At 38.9% G+C, this 21,894-nt stretch overlaps 1 protein-coding gene across 1 annotated transcript in view; it reads left to right on the top strand.

Annotated features, from left to right (window-relative positions):
* The first annotated feature begins 3,615 nt into the window (after positions 1-3,615).
* The window catches only part of trip4 (thyroid hormone receptor interactor 4), a 123,649-nt gene continuing 105,370 nt past the window's right edge, over positions 3,616-21,894 (top strand). The window contains exons 1-11 of the mRNA XM_084741542.1: positions 3,616-3,784; positions 5,003-5,184; positions 5,432-5,562; positions 5,758-5,976; positions 6,068-6,146; positions 6,240-6,345; positions 6,502-6,717; positions 6,823-6,952; positions 7,186-7,379; positions 8,105-8,229; positions 8,820-8,911. Of these exons, the coding sequence (XP_084597668.1) occupies positions 3,705-3,784; positions 5,003-5,184; positions 5,432-5,562; positions 5,758-5,976; positions 6,068-6,146; positions 6,240-6,345; positions 6,502-6,717; positions 6,823-6,952; positions 7,186-7,379; positions 8,105-8,229; positions 8,820-8,911 (1,554 nt within the window). The 5' untranslated portion in view covers positions 3,616-3,704. The remainder of the gene's footprint in view (positions 3,785-5,002; positions 5,185-5,431; positions 5,563-5,757; positions 5,977-6,067; positions 6,147-6,239; positions 6,346-6,501; positions 6,718-6,822; positions 6,953-7,185; positions 7,380-8,104; positions 8,230-8,819; positions 8,912-21,894) is intronic.

Here is a 21,894-nt window from a genome sequence, read left to right as displayed (position 1 = left end):
TGACCATTTTTACTGCCATTTCTGCATCACCTTATATTATCTTGGCACTTTATCGAAAACATACACATGTTAAAACTTTAGAATTGAGAAATAAACTAAAATAAATTTAGGCTGAGTGACCGGGCCATCTTATTGTTTTTATTTTTACTCCTCAGGAAAACAACATTGGACATTTTAGCCTCTTCATAAATGAAAAAAATATATAAGTGCATTTAGACAAAATTAATTCTTTTTCTTCAGTAAAATATTAGACACATTTAATTTGCAGCATTTTTTATTTATTTGGGGACCCAAATAAACTCTCCTGTGACCCTCCTGTGGGTCCCGACCCAGTGTTTGGGAATGACTGATCTAACCAAGTTAAAAGAAAGCCACTTTGTGTCAATGAAAACTCATCACTAACATCACTAACTCATTACTCTTGCTTCGTAGTACATCCTGCTGGTGTGAAACATCTGTTTTTGTTTTGGCCACACCATCCATTTCACTTTATTTGGAGTTAAAATTAAGACTCAATTGTGCTAAATGTTCAGCAAACGAGTTATTGTCTTTTTAAGAGTCGCAAGAAATCTTTAATAATCTTTGAGAAGGAGTAGATGTTAAACGTTACTCTGCAGTCTGGCAGTGAGTGACTGAGCTTATTTGGGGGGATAACAGTCATAACTTTACATCGACAGACCACTGAGAAGAATCCACACGAGCTGGTTTATAATTTGCAAACAGCTGATCATCTTACAGTGCAGGACTTGGTGCCGCTGTGTAGCAGCTTTGAGTCTGGAGAGGAGAGGACGGGAGGAGACAACTCCCTAATATTTTGACTTTGGACTGCAGTGCCGGTTTCAAACACCTGCTGTCAGAGTTACATATTTCTCTTTTAAAGGAAAGTCATTTTGAGGCAAAATGTATGTAATGCATAAATAGTTTAATTTATGTCTTACATAATGGTGCTTTTGCCTTTTATATTAAATGTCCTGTCGCATACTAAAGGAAAACATCTAAATTTGTTCTCTTTTAAAATGACTAATACTACAAAGCACTGTAACCATGGTTTGTTATGTGATGTTACCTGTGTATTATTGTTCATTACATTCTATCTAAACTCTATTACATACAAAATCATAACAGCTACAGTATCTTGTATTAAAGTGTAGTTGTTCATATATCGAGAACTGTTATGTGATGTTGTAAATCGCCTCTCTATGAATTCAAATTATTGTTGATTACTGTCCTAAAGCATAACCAACCTTTCACAATGTTATTACTTATTGTTTCTTACTTATTTTTCTTATAACATTTTGTGATAATTAAAGGACGAAGATGAGCTCAAAATATTTTTTTTGTCACGTCAGTTCATTTAAATGTACGATGTTTTCATTCTTGTCCAGTCAACTGTTGTACTGTGACGTTTCACAAATAAATGTATTTTTTCTATGTGAAAATGGGACAGCATGTCAAAAATGTTTTCTTGCTGTGAAGAACTACTGTGTTTCGTAATATTTTCCATTAATTCCAAACCCATTTTCTTGTTTGGACTATAAATTATGACCTTGACCCTTTTCTGCCTTTCAGTGCATCATCAAATTGAAACAGACAACAGAAACAGACTGATATGGAAAGTTTTTTGACAACAAGCCAGCAAAAACCAAAAAGTACTCTGGTTAGACAAAACACAAAAGTCCTCCAACACAGATCCTGTAGAATAATGAAAAGGTTTGGACTCGTCAGTTTGTCGATGTCTACTTTTTCAAGACTGAATGAAAAAATTGTATTCAACAATAAGTTCATAGTCTTGCATGACATTTACAAATCAGTTGTAAGCAAATTAGGACATACATCACTTTTATACTGAAGCTTATTGCATTCACTTGACAAAAGAAAATTCTTCTGTTTTTCTGGATTAATGAGATATTTTTTCCCCTTTCAATAAATGTGGAAAAACAAGTTTCAAAGAGCCTTTGATGAAAAATAAGACTGAACAATGAAAGTGAATCTTACATTTGCATATACAGATCACCGAGCAACATCTTCCCCCGCCAGTAGTAGACAAGACATTCGGAGCTTTTGCTGAAGCAAAAGCAGAAATAAAACACTTAATTATGAATAGATATGTATTCAAAATGTATAATGCAGAAAAAAAGTTTTATTTTTAATATATTATTGGACTATTACTGATACATTAATGTATCTATAGCAATTTAATGTTTTAGCTGCTGGAGGTGAAACATGATGATGCTATTTTATACACTGTGGGTTAATTTTTAATGTGTAACAATGCAGTACATTTTAGAAACTTGTCATATTTTGTATTAAGTTTAATGGAACAAGCTTTCAAACAAGTGCTATAAATTTGTGTTTAGGTAACTCACAGAACTTGGGTAAGTGTAATTAATTACATTCTACAGCTAGACGTAGTAAACTATTAAACTATAAAACAGAATCCAGCTGGAAAACATCATTATATGAAGTAAAGGCAGATCCTCTCATCGTTGGAACCAGCTAAACTCAATGAACACCACAACACTGAGGCTAAATCAAGGAGACAAACTATACAATAATGCATTGTTCCTGCCTATTCTGTTGGCAGGAGCATATAATTCAAATGCAGTGGCATCACAGGGGCCAATTATCTGCATTGAGTACTTTTAATACTTTAGGTACAATTTTCCGATCATACTTTGCATGCTTTTACTTGAGTAACAATTTCAATGCATTCTTTCTTTCTTTTTTAAAAACTGGCTCTGTTTTTCTGAGTTAGTTAGATAATTTTTTGTGTAAAAAAAACATTTGTTTAATGGGGTGGCTGTGGCTGTAAATTGGCCATTCACTAATTGGAAAATAGTTTGTTTGATCTCTGGTCCTACAAAAGTGCTATATAAATGCAAGTCTAATGATCATTTAGCAATATTTCCCCTTTCTCATGAATGTGAAAAAGAAATTTCAGACATTACTTGAAAAAAAAAAAGGACTGAAAAACTGTTTAAAAATCCTAAAGTGAATCATATATTTGACGCAAAACATTTAGGAAGAACATTTGTAGTGTTTATTATCCGCCAGGATGAAAAAACATACTACTTTTCCATAGGTAAAGGCTCTGAATACTTCATCCACTAGTGAACTTTTCAAATGGCAGGGTATTTCACTGCCTCCTACTGACTGAACTCAACAGGTACACACAATCACACCTGCACTGACACAGGGCTGCCATGAACAGTCCAGCTGAAGACTGACAAGACAAAATAACAGTTCATTGGGAGGAACGGTCCAGGTACAGATTTAACACAGATTTAATCAGTGAAATTAATAAAGGTAACATTTCATTTAGTGTAGCAGAACCTTTGAGCCAACATGCACGGTAACACCTGTGTTTACCCTACTGTTTCATGTCAAAATGGCTGCTGTGAAAACTCTTAATGAAATAATTTGAATTAAAATATATTTATCAACATATTTTTGATTATTTTATGTAATAGTGCTGGTAATTTAATACAATAATTATTAAAATTCGTATCCGATGATAACTGGATCAGGAACCTTAATCACGGCGTGGGTTGTTTGAGGACGGAATTCTCTGCTGTTACGCAATCACTCCGTGTGCGCCTTTATTATTTCTCCGACTGGAAACACGTTGAGTCAGTTTAGGTTTGACACGACACCGGTCGGTATCTCTGCTCTGAGCCCTGTGTGTAAATCTTTTCGTGGGTAAAATGTCGGACGCTTTGTTGCAGTGGTGTGTGGACCAGTTACACCACAAGTTCGGCCTGGAGGCGAGTGAAGACATCGTCCGGTAAGAGAGAATATTAACGCTAAATATGACCGAAGTGCCGACAGGCTGCCTGCCAACAAGCTAACGTTAACATGAGCAAGTCTGCGAGATAAAACTGCTAGCTTGGTCGTGTTTGGGCTACAGTATGATGTGCTGTATTCAAGTTAGGTTTTAGAGTGTGACTGTGTATCAAAATGTCGTCAGGTAAAATTATGTGCGTTTATTAAATTTGCTACGATGAAGTTTGACATCACAACTGTCACAGTGGCAGGTAGACAGTTTGACAGGTGTAGAGCTATTGGCTAACGGTTAACCTGTGCTTTCTTTCTATAACTTATATAAAAATAAATACTTAATTGATACAGTACGTTTAAAACAGAGAAAAGTGCTTTGATAGACGAACCAAGAGTAGAATAACCAGGAGGCAAATGTAACTAATGTAAGGTCAAACAGTAACAAGGCTAAATTAAAATGAAATTAAAATAGAAATCAAAATACGCAAACGACACAGAAGAGAGAAAACAGAACAAGGGATGCACAATATGGATTTTTCCAGCCGATACTAATTACTTGTAATTACCTGCTTCTCATGACAAATACAGATAAGATAACCAATAATTTCCCTTTTTTTAAAAAATAAATTAAAAACAATTTCATATAATTCGTAGTTTATGCACTCCTGGAAGTAAGAAAGGCTCAGATGTAGTGAGCAAAGATGGATGATTTAATGTGTCACAGATTTGAGCAAACCAAGTCTAACTGACCTCGCTATTGCAACAAAAACACAGAACAGTTCTGACTGATTTTCTAGGAAAATACTCAAAAATATATGTCTTCTTTTGTAGAGCTTTTTTCCTAAGAATTAAAATGAAATGTTTTGTCATAATCTGTCAGATTAGATACTGTTGCAGCCAGTATTTATCTGCCAGTATTTAATTATGCTTACAAATTTCTACACACCTAAACATGCAAAAATCCCACAAGTAACTAATTTAGCAAAAGCAAAGGGAAGAATGCAGTATGTATCAAATGTCTCAAATAGTTTTGAAAAATCAGTACAAGTACCCTTGGTAAAACAGTTATTGAATATTAATGAGGTAATGCATAAACTGATCACTCGACATTGCTGGATGTCACACTAATCCAACCACGCAGTGTGTTGGTAGTTTGTTTTTGTCTTTAAGAAATGTTAAAAAATGAGTAGCAGTAAGTAACTAATTGCATCATCCTGCTGTCCAGATACATTCTGTCCATTGAAAAAGCTGAAGAGATTGAGGAGTATGTGGGAGACCTCCTGCAGGGCACCGAAGGAAGGAAACAGCAGTTTATAGACGAGCTCCTCATCAGATGGAAGAGAACTCAAAGACAGGCTGCAGATAACACAGGTCTTTATGTTCTCAAGGAATCTGTCTCAGCAGCAGGTAAATAACTAAATAAATACCTGTCTAATGTTTGCCATTTAATACATTTTGATTTAAATTGTTCATAAACTTGAACATGCTTTGAAACTGCTATACAAGATACTTGGGCATTACCAAACATTGTTAATAAATGCAAATTATAATGATTAAATGTCTAATGAATTAATATTTAATTGATCTGAGGTATCAGAATTTCTCTCAAATGCACTATCCACAGTATTAAAGGTAATTTGCTCTCCTTTCCTAGAGTCACAGGACATGGCCAAAGATACCCAGAAGAAATCCAAACGTAAGGGCCGTAACAAACAGGAAGTGGTGACTGTGAGCCAGACAGAACCTGAGCCAGAGGCCGTCAAAACCCCCATTGATCTGATGAGGGTGAGTACACATCTGCTTCAACATTTGTTCTCTGATTACTTATACTTTATGAAAGCAATTCTCAACAATGACTCAGCACATTATATTTATTTATAGATTATCTATTTTGTTTTCATTGTCTTTGTTGTTCTAATTTACCTCATCTTATTTCTGTCCTCTCGTCTTGTTTTTTCTCTTCATTTACTACCTTCTCAGGCCCAAGAAAACAGTGGCTCTTCATCAACAAAGAAGAAAACTAAGTTTGTCAATCTGTATAACAAAGAGGGACAGGACAGGCTGGCTGTCTTGCTCCCGGGTCGTCATGCCTGTGAGTGCCTTGCCCAAAAGCACAAACTTATCAACAACTGCATCAGCTGTGGTCGCATTGTGTGTGAGCAAGAGGGCTCAGGACCCTGCCTCTTCTGTGGAAGCCTGGTATGAAAGTCTTTTTAGTCCTCAGATTCCATCCAAGTGATGATACTTTTGACAGCTTTATTTTCTTTACTTGTTTATTTTTGTGATTCAGGTTTGCACAAAAGAGGAGCAGGAGATCCTGCAACGAGACTCCAACAAAAGCCAGAAACTAAGAAAGAAGCTTATGGGAGGTGAGAGTCAAAACTTCTCTCAGATTTTTGAATTAAAACATGTATGAAATAATAATGAGTTGATGCTATATTTTGGTTTTATTTTGGCGACAGACTGCGGAGAAAGAGATTATCTCCCACACCAAGAGGCCTTGATGAAGGCTGGATTGGAGAAGGCTGTCCAGCACAAAGACAAACTGCTGGAATACGACAGGAACAGGTATATTTAAAACACACAGAACACAAAGAAATATAGATTTGCTGTTTGTTGCACAATACTAACACTTTACCTGGACATTTAGATTATTGTAGAGGGTAATCATGAAACTTTGTGGGAACACCTGTGTGTTTATTTACTGTCTTTTTTCAACTCCAGCGTCAGGAGAACACAGGTTCTGGACGATGAGTCGGATTACTTTGCCACTGAATCCAATCAGTGGTTGTCACCCAATGAGCGAGAAATGCTGAGGAAAAAGGAAGAGGAGCTGAGAGAACTTCGTCACGCCTCTCGCAAGGACAGGAAGATCACGTTGGACTTTGCTGGTAGACAAGTGATTGATGAGGGGAGGAACCTCGACGAGTACTACAACAAGTAAGATAATGTGACACCGCTTGAATCAAGGCTGTGAGGGCAGATTTATGTTGTGTAGTCATGCTGAACAACTTCTCCTGTTGGAATGTTTGTAATAATTTGCAGGTTGGATGAGACTCTCAAGGCTATGAACAATGACTCTACGTCAAAATCACCGATGTTTGCTGAGAGACAAGGTGGGAAGCAGAGCAGCAGGGAGCTGGTCAACCCCAACATAATGCAGTCTGCACCAGAGGTACGTCATTTCTGACACATGCACAGGGAATAATGGTGGCACCATCTTGTGGTACATTTTTGACACTGCATATGAAATTATTTCTTTATAAAACTTAATTTGAACATCAGTAAAATGGGTTGAAATTCTCCCATCTGAGTTTGCATAGGACTTTTTTACATCATGAAAATTCTGTGGAAGGTTGTCAGACAGATTCTTGTGATGATAATGATGACAACTAATGCACTCTGTAGTGGGTGGATGTTGGAGGAAATGAAAACTACAAGAGAACTGTGGAGCAGGGGAAGAGTTCTGCGGAGGACAAGGGAAGAGAAGAACGTTCCAGGTTGCGACTCCAAGACAAAGAGCTGCAGGAAATGTCTGACGGAGGCTGGTGCCTCAGCATGCACCAACCGTGGGCCTCGCTACTGGTCAGAGGCATCAAGAGGTAAGGAGTAAACTGGGCTTTAAAGATAAACAAAATTCATCAAAAAATTCACAGTTCAAGCCTGGGTTGCACAAACACGATTTATTTTATAAACCTGATTAAATCATGGTTTAAATTATGTTGCACAAAACTTTTAAACTAGCTTAAACTCCAATTTGAAATGTGATCTAGTATTAACTTTAAACTTAAACTTGAGGAAGTTTAATTTTTAAAATGGCTGCACTTCTGAGATTTAGATTTAGAAAAATAATCAAGTTAAGGGACAAACAACCTAATTGAATTTTATGTGGGGTCTCTTTTCTCAAAGAGGGGGAAATTAGGGCCTCTCTGCTGAGGCATCATGAGTAGGCTAACTAGGCTAAATAACTTTCTAGCTAGCGAGCAAACAATGCAAAATTTAGTTAAGAAATGCAGAGCAGCCAAAAGTTAGTGGTTTTCCCCTTCTTACTTCATCCTGATACCATATAAATATATGGTACACACATCTCAATTTAATTTTGGTTTACATCACTAAATGTGGAGTTACTAAATGGAGATTAATTTTCAATTGTGCAACAGAGCTAGGCTTAATTTTAAATCTGGATTTACTCTATATTAGCCTAGTTTTGCTAAACTGAATCTTAGATTGAATTAATCTTTGTTGGTGCAACTTAGTCTAAATCTCTTACAGAGACTTGCTTTCTGTCAGGCCAGTGCATTCATTTGTTTTTGCATTTTGTGTGTAGGGTTGAAGGGCGAACTTGGTACACATCCCACCGCGGCCGTCTTTGGATTGCTGCTGCAGCCAAGAAGCCCACCCCCCAGGAGACTGCAGAGGTGGAATCCATGTACCGCCACATCTACAAGAAAGGTAAACCTACTGCACACAGCAAATCAATAAATAAGACGGTTTGCATCTGTCTTGTTTCACATACATGACTTTAATTAAAGCTCCCACATCTTGGAAACCACTGCCACCAAGTCTGATATCATACATGCAGTTTCATATGTTGGAAGATTTTTTTTTTTGCAGTTAATAGTTTTATAATATGTACAACAGGATTCAACAGTTTTTTTCTTCCATATGAATTTTTAATACAAGCCGTAGGAGCAGGTACCTGGACAAATGTAATCAGGTACTATTAACTACAAAGTCAGACAATGGAACTGCAGACACTGTCCCAGTGGTCCTCTATAATGTTATCAAACTATTTTAACAGGCAGGCTGGCTGGTCCATGTTCAGCAGGTCCAGGTATTCCTCCTCCAGCCATGAATCCCGAGAGAAAAAGGCTGGTTTATGCTCCTTCCAGTTTAAAATAATTATTTGAGGTTATTTTCATAGATAAGCAACCCACTATCCAGAGCCAGTCAACAGTGAATCCAACTTTATTGCTTGTTACTAGGAAATTAACATTTAAAAAACTCTGGTGCATGTTTGATTGTTGTTGTTTTCTGTGCAGAGCCCAGGTTTCCTAAAGACTATCCCACCGGCTGCCTGTTGGGCTGCGTCAACGTGACCGACTGCCTGTCTCAGGAGCAGTTCAGACAGCAGGTCAGTGAAACATTACGCCATACCAGAATGAAGTGTTTCATACGACTACAGAATTTCAGTTAAGAAATTCTCACTACTGTAACTTTGCTGAATCGCAGAGCAAATCAGAGGTAATTGAGGTCTGCAACCAGGGCATGATGCCACGGCAAATAACGAAGAACATCAAAGAAAGACAACAGTGTCTTATATTCACAAAGCGCGCCATTATAATCCTAAAAAGACCTGAGAGGAAGTTATAGACAGAAAGACTTGTTTGAAAGGGTGAAATGATGCCGTACAAAGCCACTGTGATGCTTTGCGTGGTTACTGTTGTTACCACACATGACTCGGAGGATTGTATTAGCTGACTGTCAGTGTTTGGTTGCTTTGTGATCCAGGCACATTTAAAAGGGAGCTAAGACATGGGTTTGTTCCTAAGGGCCAGTAATGCAGTGAAGAAATCTTTGTGGACTGTTGCTGCTGCTGCTGTTGTTGTTGTTGTTGTTGTTGTTTCGTGTTGACTGCTGGAACTCTTCTATCCCTACTATTCACATTCTCACCCTTCTCTTTTTGGCTTTCGGAAAGTATATTTCAGTTTTGAGTATACAGCAAAGCACGTAACTGAAATAAAACAGAATACCTAATCCTGTATTATCATGTACTATTGGAACTTCAGTCCAGTTTCAGGCGTTGCACCAACACTAGAGGCAGTAAAACATCATCATGGAGATTTTCACACACATGTAAACACACAGACCGCTTGGATTGTGATTTCATAGATATTCAGAGGCTTATTTCATCGAAGACCACACAGTGCAGAACAGAAAACACACAGCTGAACAGTTTAATTGTTCTCCAGAAACTTTCTTGTGAGTTTAATGCTGATTTATGGTCGCTTAGAGAAGGTTAAAGCCTGGACAGTTGTGTTTGGAAGATGACCATCATTTTCCCTTGACCTTGTCTCATATATTTCTTGGAACTTTTTCATAGAGATACTACTTGACCGAGCTGGACATGCATGTTTTTTTGTGCCCCGTTGCTGCACTATCATGTCTTACCAGCAGAGATCAGACTGCACCTTTTCACTAACAGCTCCCCCTCCAGCTTTACAGTATCTCCCACCAGAGACAGCATGCACCACAAGACAAACCGCTGAAACAAATCCAAGTCCTCATTAAACCAGTTACCTCCTACTAAAACGGTGATATATACAATTACACTGGCACCAGCCTATTGTGTTTGCAGCATACTTTCATAGCAATTATTTTGTCTTACAGCTACAGAGGACATGAATAGCAAAGAGCGCCCTCTGATTACTGATACAACAATAGAGTGCTCTGCTGCTTTCTGTGCTTTTCATTGTATGTCCTCCATGAGCACTTAAAGTGAAATCCACCCTTAACCAGAGTGTTATGAGGACTCTGGTTAGACTCTGAATATGTGATGTGGCAAAACATGGAGGCGCTCCATTGGCAGTATGGTCAGTTCCGCCTTTTTGGACTTGTAAACTGTTTACTTGAGCTTTTACACCCGAATTACTTTAATTAATTGCAGTTTTACCGAGTATAAACCGGAAAATACACCCAACTCCCCATTAAGCCGTCATGTGGACACAGAGTCGCTCTCCCATCCGCTGTCAATGGAACACATTTAAACTTAATTACATTGCAGTCCTTGTCTTGGCTGTTTTGCCTCTGGCTTTGGAGAGACTTGCTCTGTCTGAGGTCTGCTGGTCTGATCCTTTTACAGTATATTGTATGTGTGTTAAGAACAGAGCTGAAATGATTTGCCAGAAAATTAATCCCCAACTCTTATGGTTATCAATTAATTGTTTAAGTCAGTGTTTCTCACACTTTTCACACCGCATACTTCCTCTGAATATATAAGGGCCACCATTATGGCTGACGTTAAAATACAGTGGTGGAGGGCGACCCTATACAGCTATGAACTGTTCATGCAGGAGACAGGGTTATTACAAAGAAGGAGATTATTTAGTTTTGACTGTTGTCAGCCCTCACAATAAGGCAGACGTTTATTGCCATCACAGTATAGCTCGTAGGTGATCATGGATGACATGTGCACGCCATGTGAATGAACTTTCATTATTACAGGAAAGACGGAAACAGAAACAGAAAACAATATGCAGATAAATCAACGATAACAAGCTCAGAAAATAGGGATCGCTTGATGGCCTGGGACTGGTAAAAAGTTTCGTCAAGCTGGTAACTTCAATCGGGCCAGTGCTAGAAAGACTTCAGTTTTTACGTCATAGTAGGGTCTAAAACTAACCTTTTTGTCCACCAGCCAAATGGCTAGTGAGTGTTCAATTTTTACCAGCCACTCAATAGATCACCATTGTGTTTTTGGCTGGCAAGTGAAACAAATCTAATAGCTGCCTGCATATTTTAGCGGTAGCTGACTGGTGGCTGTTGCTGTTTGTGTTCCCGGCTTCAAAGATGAAACGGTGGTGAGTCCTCAAACAAAAGAATGTACGAGTTGAGTTGGAAAAAAACATTTATTGCATCTTGAAGAAACAATGAAGACAGTTGACCAACTTGCCCAACTGGGCCAGTGGCAAAAAATATTATTGTTGTACCTTGCGATAAGAATAATTGTTTTTTGCAGACCTAATTATTATACAAGAAATGCCAGGCTTTTGCATTTTAGCTTTTATTTAACCTGCAGTTAACATTATTTTACACAAATACCCATCTTACTCATTAATCACATCTTTTCTTATTGCTCCAAAATACAGGACCTTAACATCAATAGGAATTTCAAAATCTCTCTTAATCTTTCTTAGACATATTTTTCTCCAAAATATTTGAATTTTTGGACGTGAAAAGATGTGGGAGTGATTGGCATCCATGTGTCCTCACTGTCTTCAACGTGGCTGTTGTGACTGGGATCATTTACTTTTAATGTGGGGCGTGATAAAGAAACAAATCGGATTTTTCCAGCAAAATTCCCTCCACCTCTTTGAGCTGCATTTTTTTAAATGATAGGGTTGAAATACACTACAAATGCATTTATTAAGGGCATTTGCTCCTGCTTTCTCATATCAGAGTAAAATCTCTGTTATGTTGCGTATAAACATTTACTTACTCTATAGTTGTCCTAACACACAACAACACAGATGTATGGGATAGTCTACAGTCAAACACTGTGTAAGAACTGCACAAACATGTCCTAACCCTGCAAAGCTACAAGCCCGCATACACATGTACACACACGCTCGTGTGCAGTCTTTGATGAGATACTGAAACAGATCACATTTGGTTGTTGCACAGTTTCCTGTTCCAATTAAAACAAAACACAGCCATGGAAAAAAACAATGATCCCCTTTTAGGATGTTGCTCTTGTGTTTCTGTGTCTCTGCACACAGTTTTTTTTTAAAACGTATTTGCCTTCCTGCGTGAAGACAGTTGTCTTATTTTCGAGGAGTTAAAAAAATGTTCTTAAAAAATGTGTGCTGCTACATGGTTTGCATTCTGACTGCTGGGACCTGTAAATCTAAGGGCTTTCCCCTTTTGTACTCTGTCCTCATTCTCTCCTCCACCACTCATTCCACCCAGGGCTGTAAAATCATGTTTGCAGGCAGTGTGACTGCCCTTTCATCCTGTGAAAGGGTGTGTGTGTGTGTGTGTGTGTCCACTTGCACAGAGCAGCCATAAATAACACCCCCACCCCACACAAGGCCCCTCAGAAAAAAAAAAAAAAGAAAGCAAGGCAGATGTAGAAAATAGTGAAGCAACCAGAGAAGAACAACAGTACCAAAGGCCTAATGATGGTGCTGAACAGTTGGTTAGAGCTTATTTCAGTCACCATTTTGGGGGGAAAAAAGCAGAGACTATTAGCTGTTTAGCCTTTAGCAGTTCTTTTCATGTACACAGAAGAGGAGTGCGTGTTGTGCTGGTGCATAGTAGCTGAGCTGCTGGGCTGGGCGAGTGGGTGAGATGTAGGATTTACTGTCCTGTGCTGGCAGTTGTGGGTGGTTAAAAGAGGAGGGGGGGTGGTGGTGAAGGACAGACAGCCATTATTCTTCAGGCTCTTCTAAATCTGCCCCCAGTGATGTATGAAATATTTAGAGAAAGTGGAATGTGGGTAGTTCAGGAAACGCATGAGAGAAACACTATGGATGCAAGAAAAAAATGCAGTAAATATTTGAGTATCACTGATCTGGTGTGATGGCAGTCGTTCTCCTGGTGGGGCGCTGTTGTACAAAGAAGCACCAGAAAAAAAAAACAAAAAAACTGATACCCTGCTGACAGACAGTGAAGAAAGACCACCCCAGGCAGAGCAGGATTTCCATCTGCTTGACTGGGACCAATTCTTTCCCTCATTAGAAATTGACTGGTGTATTGATCCATTCCCCCCATAATCTCTCACTCCTCCCAACTCCCCGACCCACCCCCCCTCTCCGTGCTACTGATAATTGGCCAGCCATTATGATCTGTGCTCTGTCTCTCCACCCCTACCCCCCCGGTGCTCACTCAGCAACGGGTAGAGATGTACGCCTGACCTTCCCTCTGCAGCGAGAAAGTGGGAGGAGGGGGGGTTGGGGAAAAAAGATAGGTACATTACAGATTGAAAATTGGAATGTTTTTGCTGGAAGAGGCAGAGTGAGATAATTAAAAAAGATGAGCAGAGAGCTCCAGCCAAACTAAGCAGGTTTATGGGTGGTGGATACGCTGCAGATGGTTTACTTCTCACATACGAATGACACTTAGCCGTGCAGCATTTAAAAAAACTGCGCGTAAAATGTAGTCAAACAGCATAACTATATTTTGAGCACAACATTTATCTGCACACGCACGGCCCCATTTTCAGTCTGGTTCACAGCACAGGCAAAGACACATCACACCCCATACAGAGCTCGAATCGCACCATCAACTTACTCCTGTGGTGAAAAAATTGATTGGATCAATTCACGCTCCCTAAAAAGGGTCTAATTTATAACTCGGTTCCAGAGACCATATCACCAGCTGCAGAGCCAGGCGTCTTAGCGAAAACAAGCCAGAGAGGTCCAGTCTTTTTAACAGGCAGGCCGAGAGCAAAACCAGTGACTGTTCAGTGCTGTATTGATTTATATGAAATGACTACGAGGGCAAGAAGTCAAAGTGGGCTTTGTGTGTGTCGGTGTGTGTGTAATCTGTACATATATTATCTAATCAAAGGACCCTAAGAATTTCCTGATGATGAAACGTTGACACGGTAATGCAATCTGGAAGTTTCAACATTTCAACATGAGCAGTGATATTTCACAGATAAGCATATTTTATTAACCTCAGGTTTGCTGAAGGCTGACATATAGCAGGTCCCCTGGCAGTGAGATCATTACATCATATGTATTGTGTATCAGATAGACACATATTTGAAACATAGCTTGTACTCGGTGGTTTATAGCAGCGGCCCCAAATGGTCCGGACTCAGGTTTCACATTTCTTTGATCACCGAGTCACCGTCACTCACAGGCGATATTAGCACCAGCTCAGTTTCATTTCACAAAATGAAAACAAAAGAAAGAAGTGTGCATAAGGCCTTTCCTCTCTGAAGACATTTTGACATGTCACAGAAGGATAAGCACATGTGCAAACAATAAAATTATTGAATTTCATTTAGCTGAATCACATTTAGTTTCCTGTTGTTGTGTATGCTGGCTCACTGTCATACTGTCATGGCTTTCCGAGACACTTGACTGAAGAAAGTCAAAATTTAAGCTTTGCAAAAGTCTGATTAAGGCTTTAAAACCAATGACATAAATAGCACTGCAATAACAGTTAAAAGTAATTCAGACATAATCTCTTTTAACAATGTGTTAATGAGACTCATAACAACAGTGCAATAAAATTTGCTTTGCTGAAAAGAAGAAAGAAGAAAATTACTAAATCAAAATAGTTGTTAAAAACACACACAAGGCAACATAACTTTCCTCATGTTGAATACTCCTCCACTAATTTTAAATACTTGAGGGTAGGGCTGCAGCTAAAGATTATTTTCATTGTTTATTAAGCTGTCAGTTATTTCTCAATCAATCAATTAGTTGTTTGATCTATAAAATGTCATAAATGGTGGAAAAGTGTTGATCACTGTTTTTTCAAAGCTTAAGATGATTTCCACAAAAGTCTTGTTTTGTCCACAACCCAGAGACATCCAGTTTACTGTCCCAGAGGAGCAAAGAAACCAGGAAATATTCACATTTAAGAAGCCAGAATCAGAAAACTTAGACTTTTTCCCCACACAAAAGCAATTACTCAAACCAATTAATTGATTAATCATAACAGCTGGTGATTCATTTAATAGCTGACAATTAATCTATTGATCAATTAATTGATTAATCATATTCATCCTAATGTTAGCCTGTGTGCATTTTCCTGCCTTGTTTAGGTTTTCATACTGTATGGATCAACTTTGTCTGCATATATGTATATGTATATGTGTCATCTGCATACAGTATTAACTTAACAGTATTAATTGTATACAGTATATGTATGTAACAGTATCTTATGCATATGGTGTCATCTGCATACAGAATAACAGTATAATTTGCATATATGATGTGTATGTAACAGTATCATCTGCATACAGTTTATGTTCGTAAAATCATTCTCCGTGTTCATTATATTTAAGTAATAATGTTGTATCAATGCATTATAAGTATCATCTGCAGAAGTCATGCATGTGCAACTGTCACTGAAAGAACAGCAGGGGAGAATTTATTCTGTCACTTGTGTTTTAGTTGCTAATAATTAGAAAAACTCATGCAGAATAGATGATGATAATTGTTAAAAGAAAAATCACACAGACAGTTATCTCAGAAAGCTGTACGTAGATCTTTAACACTGCCCTGATAACACAATCGTTGTCTAGTCTGGATTGGATATGCTGTGTTAAAGTAAGAGGTTGCTGACTCAGCTAAATTTCTTTCAAAATCCAAACTGCACTGACTGGAGAGTCATTTTTCATGTAAATCATCAGTCAGTGTTGCTCTATATCTGCCGTTTCTATTATCTCCGTCTCAGTGTCGTTGCATCGGTGCTCACAGGCTTATATTGTGCTTTTATCTTTTTAACATCCAGTTAATAAAACAATCCTTTATTCCGTTCGTGAGTGTAGCTTTCAGCTCCTTTGTGAGTGCATATTTAACCCCTTATAGCAGGTTATGCTGTATATAGACTGTAGCTCAGTAGGTGTGTGCACACCAGCACATGTCGGATAACTGAGACCATTGGCTTATACCATATCACATAGCTGCAAGCCTCGCCACTTATCTGTTAAAAGAAGTGCTGGTTTCTGTGGAATTCCATTTGTGCGAGCTCTACCTCTGACCTCCAGAGTGGAGCTCCCGTGCTTGTTAGGCCGGCTGGAAGCTCGGACTGATGCCTGCGTTTCCTTGTGTGGTAATGTGATATTTATATGCTGAAAGCCTTCCTGCCAGCATGCCACACACACACACACACGCACGCACGCACTCTCACACTCTCACAGGATATATTGGATGCATTCCAAAGGAAGGTAAGTCAGGCAGTGCTATTTTTTCTTCCCCCTCTTTCTCTGTAACATTGCGTGAATCCTCAGCAGCGGCTGCTCCCCTCCCTTCCTGCTCCCCTCCCCCTCCGTCATTCCATCCTCATATTTTCCCCCACTTTCTCTCTGACAGTATGTTTTACAGGTCAGAGCTGTGAAGTTGTGCGCGCTCGTGGAGAATTCAGATTATGCTCAATGAGCAGACGTACACACTTACGTGCAACCGTGCATCTTTCTCTCCCGCTTTTCTCTCCCTCTCTGTCGCTTTCTGCACAACCTCAGTCACACACTAACACACTCGCATTCCTCCCCTTCCTCCCTTTTCCTTGCTGGGCAGTTTGCCATGGCAGAGAGGTCAGACATCATGTGATTCTGCAGTGGTGTGTAGAATGCATTCAGCCCAGGGTCCCTAGGCACTGGATGACAACCAACCCAACCTCAGTCACAGGTTTTCAACAGCATGAAAAATACATAGAACCATCTGCCAGACTTGAAATGGCCTGCTACACTGTTTAGAATTTCACTGCTGTCCTCAGACCACTTCATTGAATGTCGTACAGTTTCTGCTGTTGGTGGAGCTGCTGCCAGTCAAGTCCCCCTTTATTAGGTCCTCTTCTCCTCCATTTTGTCCTGCTCATTTAATAGGACTTGTTCCTCCCGCTGTACGCTGATCACAGGACCTCAGAACAATGATAAAGGCAACAAAGACATCTTCCTTTGATGGTCTGAAAGACTGCAGTGTTGAAGACTAAAAGTTAGAATCAAAGAAGAGGTAACTGAATACCAAGCTGTATGAAGTGTTAGACTGAATGCTAAACAGGTTGGAGTTCTTCTTTTCTTTGTAAAAAATGATTTAATGTGTTTTTGCTCTTTTATACCAGACCTTTTCAGCTTATGTTTTATGTCTAAGCTAGGTTTAGTTTTGGCCCCTTTTCCGAACTGGGAAAATGTTGCTAAAGTTATCATCATAATGTCACCATTACCCCAACACAATCAATTAGAACATAAACAGGAAAGCCTGCAAGGTACTCGCAGTATTACAGTGTTGACTAATATAATTGACAGAATAGGAACGACAAGATAAGAACCGCCTGAGTTCAAACTAATTCTTGTTTGTAATTGAAAGGAAGACAATCTAATATAAAAAAAATGGCAAAGAGAAAATAAATGGTTTTGTCTTCTTATGAGAAAAACTGTTTTTTAGTCACAAAGACTAAACAAATTGTGTATTATTAATTTAATGTGTAATGTATTTGAGATTTAGGGAAAAAATGACCAAATCAAAGTTACTGTTAAATTGTTAGTGGGTTTTAGTTTACATAAATGACCTTGCAAACACCTGACAGAAAATGAATTATGTTCTTTATTCCACCATAATATAGACTAAATCACTGTGATATTGCACTAAAAACAACAGTAACTTAGAAACAGACAACTGTTAAATAGTGTTAAATTATTTGTGCATGACACAGGGGTGTGTGGAAGTTGATGTAAACAAACATTGTGATCAGTTCTATGTACTGTATAAAAGTACTAGAACTGAGTCATAAGAGAAAGAAATGAACCTCCACCACAATTATTCCTTTGACATTTGTCATCAGTTTCCAGAGATTTGTGGTCTCTTTTTATTTATTATAGAATTTAGATTTTTACTGTCTTATTTATTTTTGCATCTTGGATTTCATTCACACATTCCTGAGTGAGCCTCCCTGCTAATGCATGTCACACAAGCCCTAATAGTAGTTTATAGCGGCTGTTAGTTAATCTGAATGGTGGATTTAGCATATGTGGAGGAAATAAGTGATACCTTCCAAATACTAGTAGATTTACTGCGGGCGTGTGGTAAAATGAATCAAAGGAATTAAATCATGTCAATGGACTGGAATCTTTACAGCCCAAACTTTAAAAGCCTGTGATTTTGTGGTAGAAGTATGTTTAGCTGTTGCTGTTTTTGAATAGGTATGTTTGTAATTCTGTCAGTATGGCTTTGCAGACAACTGTTTGGTCCCAGCACATGGAACGGGAACAGTCTTTTTGTTTATAGTTTATAGAACAGCCTTCTGGTTCTCAGTTTGTGCTCTCTTTGAAATAATGGCCCCGACAGTGTTCAACAGTGTTTGCATAAAGCAGGAGAAACGAGACCTCTGTAGATTTTAATGTCGCGATCCATTTAGCGTTTTGCCACAGGCAAATTCGAACCCCCCACAATAAGCTTTAATGAAGCATAGAATCAATATGTTTGACATTTATCTCCCATCTCAACATCTGGTGTTTGTTTTTGATGCCCCAAAATGGCTCCTCATGAGGCCAGTGTCTGTGCCAGTTTTCTGTTTTGGAATGAGGAAATGAATGAAGGTTGTGTGGCGTAGTCAGTAAGTACTTTGCACAAAGTCAGTGGGCGATTGTGTTTCCCTGCTATGGTGTTATCAGGAATTGGAAGAACTCTTAATTTAATCATTACTCTTTATGCCTGTTCCCTTCCAAATGTGAGCGCAAAGCATTACTTCACTCATTACGTCTAGCTGATTTTGAGTGTTTTTGCCAGATTCCCCCGGCATGCCTATGCAATTGCTGTATGTCACACATGCCTGTGTGTGTGTGTGTGCTCATTTGAGAGGAGATCTTTATCCAGCCAAGCCCCGACCCAGCAGCAGTGTAACCACAAGTATCTCTCCCAGAGAGGGAGAACCAGAGAGACAGAGAGCGAGAGACTCTGTGCCACTGCAGGGTCAGAGATTACAAACTCAATTGTATTCTGCTGGGTGACATGTCTGCTCAGCAACTTCCTGCTAGCAACATCAGAGGAGAGGAAAGTATGGAGAAAGAGGGGGGAGGCTGCCCATGCTTCCAGTGCCATTAATCTTTCTTTGTTTGTGTGCAGCAAATGAAAAAAAAGAGTTTGGCTTCCTCTTACCCACAAAGACAGTGAATCTGACTTATTCCTGGAATAAAATCAGTGGGAAAAGAAACCATGAGAGCGTGTTCCCCTCTGATATTTATTATATGTGATAGGGGTTGTCCAATCAGGCTAATAAAGGTCAGTATCAATCACTGATGTGTCCTTCCGGTTGACCAGTTCTCTACCATTCACCACTTGGTTCCTCATTTGAAACATTTTTACAGCAGGGCTCGACACTGACTTTTAAAAGTGGTTGCCAGGTTGGCAACAAGGCATCAGCTTTTGGTTACTGAAACGGAAAAATGGTTGTCATTATTAGGCCCCTGATCAGACAGAGCACATCTGTCAGCTTACAAAACATGATGCACACTGCGCTGCCTATTTTGTCGAGGCTTTTGGGGTTTTTTTTTTAAAGCTGTGACAAGGAGGTGTTTTTTTTTACAGGGTATGAAAAAGTATGAATTTAAAACTGATGCTTTTATGACCCACAAAAGCAAACCAGACCATCCATGAGAAGATGGACTTTTTCTAAATAGTTATTCTTAGTGTCTGCCTCCAGGTCAGATTCTCCTTGAAATCCGTGTTTACATTTTCTCAGGCAAAGTCACAGTGAGTCATGCATTAGCCAGCTGAAAAGAAGGAGGAGATTATTATTGAGTTAATTTTATTTTTTGACTTCATATTTTCTGATTATCACGGTAGAAACGTGACCACTTTTGTCCACAGGGGTCTTCAAAATCAACAAAATAGAAAAGTTTCTTGTAGCTGCTTTAACAAGAGAGCAGTGTCATACTTTTTTTTTATTGTTGCCAGGCAACCACCGAATCAGCTGTCCTTAGCCGAATCATCATTTTGCTGTGAAGTAAACTCAGATCTGTACCTTTTTATCTTAGTTAGCTGAAAGTAGTTGACCTCCTTGTGAGTAGCTAGTTAGCTGCCTAAATATCTGCATAAAGAAAGGATGCTTAACACGCACATACAGTGTTGTCTGCTTCCTGTTTTGACAATATTTAAGTATCACTAATGCAACAAATATTAGTGATGTATTTATTTTGGGGTACACGTTTTACTGTTTGCTTCCTTAATTTTGCTTTCCTTATTTTTTTAAATGGTTGCCACTAAGTTTTTGCCAGTGACAACCTGCCAACCATTACTGTTGAGCCGTGCACAGAAAACACCAACATAACAGACTCTGTAAAATCTTCGGTTCATCTGTTAAACGGGTCATTATTGAGGTTGGAATCACACCATGTCTATTTAACCCTTTTTGGATGATCACAGAGCAGCTTAAATAGTCAGCTAATTAAAAAAAAAGCAGTTTGTAAAGTGCCAACTGATAAAAGAATCCTTAATTACAGAGAGAAGGTTTTCTGATTGTTAAACCAGCAGTTAGATTAAAAAAACACAACAACAAACAGACCAGAAAAATTCATGACACTGCAACATGTTCCTCCATCTCATCTGTTTTGTGAATACATTAATTGGATCTTTTAAGAGGTTGTGTCCACAAGCTGTTTGCCAAGATACCAGCTAGGTGCTGCCAGCTGCTGTCATGAGCATCAACTGTTTGTTTTCTGGAGAATCTTTGAAAATGGTCTGATTTGGAAATTAATGGCAAACACAGGCAGAGATGTAATCTTTTGTTTGTGTTGTTTCATTTTGTAATTCAGTGCCAGCTAATGTGTTATATACCACCGTCAGACCTGTTGTACTCATAAGAAAATCTCTCTGCTTTTGGCTCGACGTCTGTGACAGATGTGATCATCTACCGTATCTTGGGTTCAGGATCTTGGTCCATTAAAACTGTGACATGGAGTTCGCACATGTCGATCAGTCACACGCAACGTTCAGCTGAATGTTGTTGTTTGTCTTCAGTACACGAGCTCTATTAGTCTCAATCAGTAAACGTCTTGATTCTACAACACGCGGTATGAGCTGCTGTCGATTGAAATGGCAGGAGGAGTGTGATCATTAGTTTCAATGAGGCTCTGGTGATATGTGTTCGGGGAAGCAGGGAATTCACAGTCTGCCCCATATACACCAGCTACCTGCGTGATCAAGCAGAATTAACATCAAATATGATGCGCTTTTCCTTTGTGCGGGGATGTCTTGCTGAAACGTCTTTCAACTTTAGAGCTGAAAGGTGAAACTACAGAAAGTGTCTGACCATTTGGTCTGAGTGCCCACAGAGACACTGATCTTACCTTAAAAAGCAGCTCACTCTTTCATGAGGGTGTAATCCTAATAAAAAGCACATGCAGTTCTCTTGAATGTCACAATGAAACTCTCAAACGCAATCAAGGATTGTTTTGCCGCACTTAAAAAAAATCACGCCAATCAGCCACATTACATAAGAAGCATTAAACGATGTGCCATTGTTCTGCGCGGCTCATTTTATACAGAATCACAGCTGATTAAAAAACTGACGGATGTTCATATGTGATTTCCTGTGAAAGAGGCAACAATGGTTTAGCATGTGAGATAATCTTTCGTATCTTCTGGTGCACATAACCACTTCACAAAAGAATGTTTAGTGACATGTTTTCTATTGCTTACAGATGAATTAACAGCTGGGAAT

The sequence above is a fragment of the Lutjanus erythropterus genome, chromosome 1, assembly GCF_056507025.1.
Source record: "Lutjanus erythropterus isolate fLutEry1 chromosome 1, fLutEry1.hap2, whole genome shotgun sequence".
NCBI classification, from domain to species: Eukaryota; Metazoa; Chordata; class Actinopteri; order Lutjaniformes; family Lutjanidae; genus Lutjanus; species Lutjanus erythropterus.
Note: the sequence above shows the minus strand (reverse complement) of the source record. Positions and strands in the feature narration are given on the sequence as shown.